Genomic DNA, 10,822 nt, shown 5'->3' on the forward strand with positions numbered 1-10,822 from the left:
AAATAATCCTAAAATTTGTATGGAACCAGAAGAGACCCAGAATAGCCAGAGGAATACTGAAAAAGAAAAGCAAAGCTGGCGGCATCACAATTCCAGACTTCCAGCTCTATTACAAAGCTGTCATCATCAAGACAGTATGGTACTGGCACAAAAACAGACCCAGAGATCAATGGAACAGAATCGAGAGCCCAGAAATGGACCCTCAACTCTATGGTCAACTTATCTTTGACAAAACAGGAAAGAATGTCCAATGGCAAAAAGACAGTCTCTTCAACAAATGGTGTTGGGAAAATTGGACAGCCACATGCAGAAGAATGAAACTGGACCATTTCCTTACACCACACACAAAAATAGACTCCAAATGGTTGAAAGACCTAAACGTGAGACAGGAGTCCATCAAAATCCTAAAGGAGAACACAGGTAGCAACCTTTTCGACCTTAGCCGCAGCAACTTCTTCCTAGAAACATCACCAAAGGCACGGGAAGCCAGGGCAAAAATGAACTATTGGGATTTCATCAAGATAAAAAGCTTTTGCACAGCAAAAGAAACAGTCCACAAAACCAAAAGACAACAGACAGAATGGGAGAAAATATTTGCAAATGACATATCAGATAAAGGGCTAGTATCCAAAATCTATAAAGAACTTATCAAACTCAACACCCAAAGAACAAATAATCCAATCAAGAAATGGGCAGAAGAGATGAACAGACATTTCTCCAAAGAAGACATCCAAATGGCCAACAGGCACATGAAAAAGTGCTCAACATCGCTCGGCATCAGGGAAATCCAAATCAAAACCTCAATGAGATACCACCTCACACCCGTCAGAATGGCTAAAATTAACAAGTCAGGGAATGACAGATGTTGGCGGGGATGTGGAGAAAGGGGAACCCTCCTACACTGTTGGTGGGAATGCAAGCTGGTGCAACCCCTCTGGAAAACAGTATGGAGGTTCCTCAAACAGTTGAAATTAGAGCTACCATTCGATCCAGCAATTGCACTACTGGGCATTTACCCCAAAGATACAAATGTAGGGACCCGAAGGGGTACGTGTACCCCAATGTTTATAGCAGCAATGTCCACCATAGCCAAACTGTGGAAAGAGCCAAGATGCCCATCGACAGATGAATGGATAAAGAAGATGTGGTATATATACACAATGGAATATTATGCAGCCATCAAAAGGAATGAGATCTTGCCATTTGCAACGACGTGGATGGAACTGGAGGGTGTTATGCTGAGTGAAATAAGTCAATCAGAGAAAGACATGTATCACATGACCTCACTGATATGAGGAATTCTTAATCTCAGGAAAGAAACTGAGTGTTACTGGAGTGGTTGGGGGTGGGAGGGATGGGGTGGCTGGGTGATAGACATTGGGGAGGGTATGTGCTACGGTGAGCACTGTGAATTGTGCAAGACTGTTGAATCACAGATCTGTACTTCTGAAACAAATAACGCAACATATTTTAAGAAAAAAGAAAAAGAAGAAGATAACAGGAGAGGAAGAAAAGGGGAGTATGTCAGAGGGGGAGACGAACCATGAGAGATGATGGACTCTGAAAAACAAACTGAGGGTTCTAGAGGGGAGGGGGGTAGGGGGATGGGTTAGCCTGGTGATGGGTATTGAGGAGGGCACGTTCTGCATGGAGCACTGGGTGTTATGAACAAACAATGAATCATGGAACACTGCACCAAAAACTAATGATGTAATATATGGTGATTAACATAACAATAAAAAAATAAAAAAAAGAATATATGCCCTATTTGCTTTGTAATTAAAATATTTAAATAAGAGAACAGAAATAGTATCTGTGTAGTTTTCAGATAAAGTATATGAAAAATCTGATTGTGAATGACTTAACATAACAAAATTTTATTTCTTATGTACATAAAATCCGATGGGCATTGGCAGGGTGTCTTCATTTTCAGGTGACCCTGGGATCCAGGGTGCTTCCATCATGAGCTTCCACATCTCAATATAGGCTCGGCATGTTTGCTGCTCAATGAAACAAAAAGCATGGAGGTGGCACACTAGTTCTCAAATACCTTTGTCTGGAGGTGAGAGGCATGCTTCTGCTCATACTTCAGTGTCAAGGATAGTCACATGACCCTTTGTAACCACTGGCAGGTAGCTTCCGTATGAGACAAGGATAGAGAGCAAAACATGAAGTGTTTTGAGCATCTGTGGACCTTCCCGTTAACGGTTACATAATAGGTACTAAGAAAAGAGCAACTATTATAATTTATGACATTAGCCCTCTTTGTTCCTGGAGGATTTTCCAAGATCAAATTTCCTTGCAATTCAACAACTTTTTCTAGTGTCCCTATGTGACTAGTGTTTTCAAATACAGGATCACACCAGTTTTCTAAAGGCTATTGAAAATCTCAGCAGAGGGGTGTCACCCTTTTTCACTCTATAGCACCTTTCTGCCCTGACCTTTCCAATAACCTCTATAATCTCAATACACTGAGAATTTTCTCCTTCCTTTTGCTGCATGAAATAACCTATAACTTTTGAGTCTCTGCTATCCACCACCTGAAGAACATGGTTGAACACTTGTTCAGGTATCTTTAAGCACACTGAAAAACTAGGGTTTTCTTCTGGTGCAGATATAGACAAAAGTCAGATTATGCTGGCGAATTTTTTTCTTTTCTTATCAAAGCTGGCATGTCTGCCAGGGAGACATTTTCTGCCTTGGTGGTGGACTGAATAATTGTTCCACAAAGATACCCATACCCTTATCTCTAAAACTTGTCAATAGGTTATGTTACATGGCCAAAGGCACTTTGCATATGTAATTAAAATTTTGAAATGGACCTTAAAATAGGGAGATTATACTGTATTATCTGAGTGGGCCCAGTCTAATGACGTGAGCACTTCTAAGCAGAGGACTTTGGCTGGAGGCAGAAGAGAGATGCAGCAGAGTGGGGGTAGGAGAGTTTCCACACAAGACAGAGTCAACGTGCTGTTTCTGAAGTAGGGGCCCATATGCAAAAAGTGGAGAGAGACCTTGAGGAGCTATGGCAGCTCCAGCTAACAGCAAGGAAACAGGGCCTCGGTCTTATAATCACAAAGCACTGAATTCCTCATAGAAATGGATTCTTGAGAGCAGCGTGTGTATGCGTGGAATGAAATTCTTCCCAGTATCTCTCAATAAGAACCCAGACTGACAGCTTGATCTGGGCTTTGTGTAACCCTGAACAAAGAAATCTGCACAGCCAACCCAGATATATTACCTACACAAATGTGAGATAATAAATTTGTGTTGTTGTAAGTACCTTGATTTATGGCAATTTGTTTGTCAGCAGTAGAAAATACCTACATCTTCCTAGAAGGACACCCGAGATTTTAGGAATCCAGCTTCTGCCAATGGTTGCTATGTAGTGATTTCTTCTAGCACTCCTCATCTACCACTTAGGAGGAAGGTTTTGGTTCTTGACCACTTAGTTAAGCTCACTTATCTCTATATGGGTTCAGTGGCCAGTCTCAAATAATTGATCAGATTAAATTCCTCTTTCTTAGAATTTCATCTGCTTTCTAAAACTTCTTCCCTAACTTCAGGGTTATCTTAGAAGAATCAATACATCCTGTGCCAAATCAGACTGCTCACAACCTGACTTGGAAAAAACTTTGAGTGACAGAGAAGCACCCAGAGCAGATGAGCAGTCTGAACTTTACTGCCAAAGTAAACAGCCACGTGGATGGGACCGTTCTTATTTCATAGGGGTTCCATGGTCAGGGATGGGACAGACAGCGGACATCTTCGAGGGTTTGGAATGCTCTAAGTTAGGGGAAAGGCAGGCAATTCTGGGCTTTCTGTTTCATTGGGAACAGAGTGCGGCCTGATGAAAGGAAGCTGGACAGCTGGTCAGGATCCAGATTTTGACATGAGGGCATACTGGGAAGACCCAGGGCAAGAGTGATGTAATTCAGAAAGTTCTGGAACTGGTCCCAAGTGCTGGGACCTGGGTGGAGTCAGCTCTCAAAGAACTCTGGGGATAGAAGTTGGAACCTAGGTAAATTAAGCCCACAGACTATCCTGAAATTGTTTTTAATTCTCATTTTCTTTTTCATTTATCACACCTGGGCTTAATACATTGGCAAGAGGGTCCTTCATCTTCCCTGAGAGACATTGTGGAGTAGAGAGTAGAAATGAATTAAAGAGACAAAACATTTGCTTTTTTCGGGCACCTAGGTGGCTCAGTTGGTTGAGCGACTGCCTTCGGCTCGGGTCATGATCCTGGAGTCTTGGGATCAAGTCCCGCATCGGGCTCCCTGCTTGGCAGGGAGTCTGCTTCTCCCTCTGACCCTCCCCCCTCGCATGTACTCTCTCTCTCTCAAGTAAATAAATAAAATCTTTAAAACAAAAACAAAAACATTTGCTTTATTCAAGAAGACATGAGTGAGGGACCCTAAATAAATTCAGACCATAAGTCCAGTCCCACTTTTGACATTCATGAGCCAGGTAAAGTCAGGAACCTTTCAAAGCTCTATAAGGCTTTTGTATGAAATGAACTAGAGAAGCCCTGCTGTGTAGGACTCCTGGCATGTATATAATGTATGAAAGCACATGGCATAGTGTCTGGCATGTATTGAGTCTTTAATAATTTTCAGTTATTACTATTACTGTTTTGACCTCAGACTCTACTAAAATCTGCTCTGTGATTTTTTTTTTTTATCCAAGAGGTATCAGTGAATATGCAGCACTGTGAGACAGCACAACAAATCAACCAACATGATGCATAGCAAATAAAGCTAACTTACTTACTCTGCAAGTTTTCAGGATATGTTACTTATTTCATGTTGAGGGAGTCTTCCCCAGTTAGGTGGAACTTAAGGGTCCTTTGTGTCAAGAATGACTTCCCTCCAACTGTCCTTCCACCCAAACCACCTCTATTTTCCTTTATTTCAGTTCCATTAAAAATCTAACCCTCACTTGCGAGTTTGCCAAATTACACACAACTTAATGAAATGAACTTTAATGTAGTGGGCTGTCTCTTCCAGTCCAGGGCAAAGATTGCTAGCACAGTGGCTTCTGAGCATACCCATGTTGTGTATCACTCTTATTTCTCAGAAACTCCCTGGAGATGGTGTGCATAAAACAGTTTGTGTGCTGTGCTCAACTGCACTGGGAAAAGAACAGTGGGAAAGGATGCAGGACACCTTCCATTCTTGTTCCACGTGGAGATTTCTCTCTGGTTAATTCATGATCTTAAAGTAATTGCTAGAAACAGTTTTCCATTCCAGGCTTTAGCCTCTTAACTCTGGACACAGCTTCTGAGGGTCTGGTCCCTGCACACAACTCCCACAGCCTCATCTGATCCACCACCCAGCTTCAGGTAAAACTGACACCAAACGACTTGCAGTTTCCCAAGGCCTCAGACTCACTGGCCTCAGGGCACTTATACTTGACTTCTCACATCTGGATCCTCCCAAGTCCTCTCCTTCTTTTGACTTGTTCTTAGGTCTTAGGGTGTATCCCATCCTCTTTCCTACTTGACAGCTGTTTCTACACTCTAAAATTCTATGGGCACAGTGGGTGGGTCTTGTTTATCCTGACACTACCAGTACTAGCAGGAAGCCTCCCAAAGAGCAGATGCTGAAGGAATGTCTGCGAAATAAATGAGACAGTGTGCAAGAGGTCTAATTTATTATGCTATAATTAATTCTACATTCTTGAATAAACTAAGCACAACTAAGTATATATCTCTCTTAATTTTACAGAACAGACCAAATAGTGATAAAGGAATGCAAAAAGATATCTTTTACTTTTTTCTGTTTCTTGATCCCAGCATTTTACTGCCGAGTTCTCTCATATTTGCAAGGAAGTGCCAAATCCATTACTACATTATCTTATTCTAAGTAACTCAATAAAATGGAAAATGTCCCAATTTGTTCTATAAAATAATAAAACTCTTACTGTTAAAACTCATAAACATCAATAAATGTGTGATTTACATCATTCACAAACTCAGATTCTGAAGCTAGTTAAACCTATTAAAAGGAACAACACTGAGGTGCCTGGGTGGCTCAGTCGGTTAAATGTCCAACTCTTGATTTTGGCTCAGGCATGATCTCAGAGTCGTGTGGGGCTCTGCGCTGGGCGTGGAGCCTGCTTAAGTTTCTCTCTCTCCTCTGCCTCTCCCCGCCATGCTCACCCTCTCTCTCTCAAAAAAACAAAATAAAACAAACATTTAGACAAATATCCCGGTTACTACCTAAAATAGGAACACAAACGTGTTATGTACTCTCTTGTCTCCAGCCCCACCCTGACCTTTCACTAATGAGAACATTAGCTGTTCTCTTCAAACACATAGTAATAACCTTCCTCAAACTTCACTTGGGGCAGGAGAAGCTGCTAGCCATGGCCCTGGAGCGTGCACTGGCCATAGCAGCAGTAGAAGCCTTGGCTACAACCTTGGCTCGGGCTCGCTCTTCCTCATCTCTCAGAGCCTCTTCATACCAGCATGGGAAGGCACTGGGGACGGTATCATGGATCTTGGCCACAAACTCTAGGACTTTCATCTTGCTGGTCTCAGCATGGGCTCTGGGACCCCACAGGAACTCATAGCGTGGAGGATCACTGTTGGCTATCTGCCGGTACTGCAGGTATTCTTCTTTCACCCAATCTTTGGTGATGAGCTTCCTGGGCTCCCCATAGATGAAATTCTTCATTCCATCATATAACCCCATCATATTTAGCACTTCCCAGACTTGCTCCTCAGTGGCACAGTTGCCCTTTGTGAGGATCACGCCCAGGACGGTCATCAACAGGCCAGTCTTGGGCACACCTCCATTATCATTTACTCTCCCATCATAGCTGGATTCCAATTTGTTGACAAGAACATAGATGTTCCTGTTGGGATCCACTTCCTTCACGTCAAGGCCAAAAACCAGCTCCAAGTGCTCAGAGGCTTTCCGGAGGATCTCGTGGAAGTGATTCTTATAAATCTGGATTACATTTTTCAGCATATCTGCCTTGGTAATGGGCTCTTTCATTTGATACTTGTACAGCAGGTAGTATACCAACATAGCAACCTTCTTATCTATAGGACCTCTATTCCAGTGCTCAGTGGTACCCCTCGCCTGTGAGGCATTTGGCTTCTCCTCCATTTGATTGTTGGCACCTTCATTAAATCTTGCGTTTGAAGCAGTTGCAGCAGTAGTGCTGGTGGAGCAGACTCTCCCAGTAACTTGAGGATTGCTGGGTGTTCCAGTGGCAGGTGAGCTCTGGGGAGCATCTTTGAATTGAGGAGAAGGAGAAGAGGGGGACTCTTTTTCCTCTGGTACACTGGCTTGAGCAGCCGCCAGATGCCCTGGCTCTTCTCGAGCCTGGCGGCGTTTTTCACGGGCACGAAGCTTACTCTTCTGGCCCCGAGGCATGATGATTCTGGTCAGGGAGAGCAGGCACGAGTGTGGAAAAGACAATAGATGATTCAGTAACCTGGAGGAAAGAGGATGAAATGGTGTGATATCCTCTGGCAGGGAGATACCATCTTGGGCTTTATCAACAGCCATCTCTCCAGGTTTCCTTGAGGGCACTGCTCTAGGATCCCACAAGGCTCCCCTTCATGGGTTAGCCTTTCCCCTGAGGACTCTGGAAGTAACTAGTGTTCACCTTGGGCTGAAGCTTCCCACCCCTACCTGAGTCCTACTGGAGCTGATATAGGGTTTGGCAGATCCAGGCTCTATGGTGCCTCCCCTGTTGTGGAGTAGGGGGTGTTTCCGTTCACATTCAGCACCATTACCTTGACTTCTTGCAGGACCTGAGGTCCTCTGCTTAACTGATTTGATGCTGACCCCTCATTTCAAAGCCCTCAACTCCCTGACATCCTGGAGGAGGAACTGAAGGGGAATCACATCTAAGCACATGTGCCCAGGGGTACCCTGAGATGACAGCGATGGCAAAGCTGTGTGGGACCCTCCCCATCCTGGGATAATTAGGGTTCTCACTCCTTACTTAGAGTCCTCACCTGGCCTCTTGCAGGGCCTAGGAGTCCTCTCTTGGCTTACCTTAGACCTATCCCCTCATAGAAAGAATCTCACATTTTTGGGAGCGCCTTTGTGGCTCAGTTGGTTAAGTGACTGCCTTCGGCTCAGGTCATGATCCTGGAGTCCTGGGATCGAGTCCCGCGTCGGGCTCCCTGCTCAGCACGGAGTCTGCTTCTCCCTCTGACCTTACCCCCTCTCATTTGCTCTCTCTCTCATTCTCTCTCAAATAAATAAAATCTTTAAAAAAAAAAGAATCTCCCATTTTTGAAAGGTTTGAGGAAGAGTTTAGGGAGGACTCAGTTTAACATATCTTCCCCAGTGACCCCTTTGAGGGATGACATCACATGGAGGGCTCTGTGACACAGCCTCTGTTCTGTGATGACTGGTCTGCTCAATGCTCAGGTTCCTTACCATGGCTCCTCCCCTTGACTGCCAGGAATCCCCCTTCTGCAGACCTGAGGGCTATAACAATCACACCAAGGCTCTCAATCACCTGATATCCTGGCATATGCAGTGAAGGTGGGGGGGGAGGGGGAGAGAGGGGGAGGGGAGGGAGGAGGGGGAGGGGAGGAGCGGGAGAAGGGAGAGGGGGGAGGGGAGGGAGGAGGGGGAGGGGGAGGAGGGGGAGGGAGGAGGGGGAGGAGCGGGGGGGAGGAGGGGGAGGAGCGGGAGGGAGGAGCGGAGGGGAGGAGGAGGAGGAGTGGGAGGGGGGGAGGAGGAGGAGGAGTGGGAGGGGAGGAGGAGGAGGAGCGGGAGGGGAGGAGGAGGAGGGGAGGAGGAGGAGGAGCGGGAGGGAGGAGGAGGAGCGGGAGGGGAGGAGGAGGAGGGGAGGAGGAGGAGCGGGAGGGGAGGAGGAGGAGGGGAGGAGGAGGAGGAGCGGGAGGGAGGAGGGGGAGGGGAGGGGGATGGGGGAGGGGGGAGACCTCAGAATGCAGATCTCCCTAGGGTTTTCCAGGGCTGATTAAAGAGGAAAGTCCTAACTCTGTATCCTCCCTGCCTCTGTTCTCACTTTGACCTCTAGAACGGCTTGAGTCATCTCCTTCTAATAGGGCTCGTCTCCCTGGGACCACTGAGGATAAAGTTAGAGACATCTTGGTCTCACAGCCCTGCTAAGGATCCACCAGGGCTTATAGCAGGGGTGGGGCTCTTTAGGGCCTCCAGTGTTCTAGGGAGGCGGTTTCTCCTAGAACATAAATAGGGGTGTTCGTCAACTCGTGGCAGAGCCTCCTTCCTCTGATAGCCTGAAACAGATACGCGAGTCAAACATCCTCACCCCTTGGGGTCTCCCACGGCTGGCGGCAGGGGCCCGGCTCTGTGGGGACGCCTCTGTTATGGGGGAGGGGCAGTTCCAACGAATTCACACAAGGTCCTTCACTGACTCCTCCGATATCAACACCCTGGGTCCAATGTTATTATTTCTCCGAGTGCTCAGAATGAGAATTCAGAGAGCACTGCATCGGGTGATCCCTGCCTGGAACCTTCTAGAGCTGACAGCAAGGGCAGGACTGTGGGGTCTTACGTCTTTCGAAATAGGGGGATTCCCTCATGGTCTTAGGTCTTTCGAGATAGGGGGATTCCCTCAAACCTTACTCAATATCCTTATCTCACCTGGGGCAGAGCGTGGATTCCTCCCTCCGCTGCGCCGATGCGGCCCTTCTCGCTGCAAGAGCTCACCTCCCACGGAGCAGGGACGGAAGTCAGTGTGCATACATCCGGCTACTCCTGGGGGCCCCCCCCGATGGGGCGATAAGGAGCGTGACTCTGTGGTGCCCCCTCTGTTATAGTGTGAGTAGTACCAAAGGTCTTTTCGCGAAGTAGGTCCTCATTTTGGCTCCTGGTTCATTGATTAAAGGCTCCTTGGGAAATATCACCTCCTCTTCCTAAACTCTGGACAGTTTGTCAGCTTAAACCCTTGCGGAAGGTAGGTCTGCATTCCAGCCAGGGTGTGAGATCGAGAGGCTGCCATACAAGGTAGGGGGGACTAGGACAGGTTCTGAGATGTCGGAGAAAATGCATAGTGATGATAGGATCTCTTCACTAGTCAGACTTTTGGGAACTTTCTGTTCGAAAAGATCTACTTGCTACAGGAGAGAGGCAGATCTGCATAACTTTGTGAGACCCAGGTGTTTCGATCTTATCTAACATTGAAAAGTGTAGTAAAATTCATTTTAATTTTGATTCTCATTTATAATACATATATACATGTTCTGATAATTACTGCTTTGTACAACAAGGCTCTTGATATTACTATAGTTATTTATATGCCACTTTTCTGAAGTCATTTGTTTACTTAAATAATCTGTAGCCTTTTCCTTGGGATTTTCCAAATGATGATCATATTTGCAACCAATAATTTCTATTTCTTTTTACTATTCCTAACTTTTATTTATTTTTGTATTCTTATCCTCTGGCTATGCATTCTGATCCGGTTTTGAACAGTTAGAGTTGGTAACATACTGCTGTGTCTTGCTACTTACATTAATGGGGATGCTACTAACATTTCACATTTAAGTTTGTTTGCTATAGATTTTAGGAAATGGAAGTTCCCTTCTAATGTTAGTTAGCTAAACAATATTACCCTGCATGCACGTTGACTTTTTTTTTCAAAAGTTTTTTCTTGGGGCGCCTGAGTGGCTCAGTTGTTAAGTGTCTGCCTTCGGCTCAGGTCATGATCCCAGGGCCCTGGGATCGAGCCCCGCATCGGGCTCCCTGCTGGGGGGGGGCTGCTTCTCCCCTCCCCTTGCTTGTGTTTCCTCTCTCGCTGTCTCTCGCTGTCAAATAAATAAATAAAATCTTTGGGGAAAAAAGTTTTTTCTTTACTTCAG

General features: G+C 45.6%; 1 protein-coding gene across 2 annotated transcripts; it reads right to left on the reverse strand.

Annotated features, from left to right (window-relative positions):
• Window positions 1-6,341: 6,341 nt before the first annotated feature.
• LOC114203972 (melanoma-associated antigen B10-like) lies at window positions 6,342-7,439 on the reverse strand. Of its 2 annotated transcripts, XM_088028503.1 has the most exons (2): window positions 7,296-7,388; window positions 6,342-7,091 (listed from the first exon to the last, which is right to left on the reverse strand). In XM_088028503.1, the coding sequence occupies exons 1-2, from the start codon at window positions 7,386-7,388 to the stop codon at window positions 6,342-6,344; spliced, it is 843 nt and encodes a 280-aa protein (XP_087884629.1). The 2 variants fall into 2 exon arrangements, with proteins under 2 accessions (XP_087884629.1, XP_027953021.1); XM_028097220.2 differs by having other exon boundaries at window positions 6,342-7,439.
• Between the last annotated feature and the right edge of the window lie 3,383 nt (window positions 7,440-10,822).

The sequence above is a fragment of the Eumetopias jubatus genome, unplaced genomic scaffold (genome assembly GCF_037043125.1).
Source record: "Eumetopias jubatus isolate StellerSeaLion01/CBP00866 unplaced genomic scaffold, mEumJub1_p1.0 scaffold_11, whole genome shotgun sequence".
Classification (NCBI taxonomy): Eukaryota; Metazoa; Chordata; class Mammalia; order Carnivora; family Otariidae; genus Eumetopias; species Eumetopias jubatus.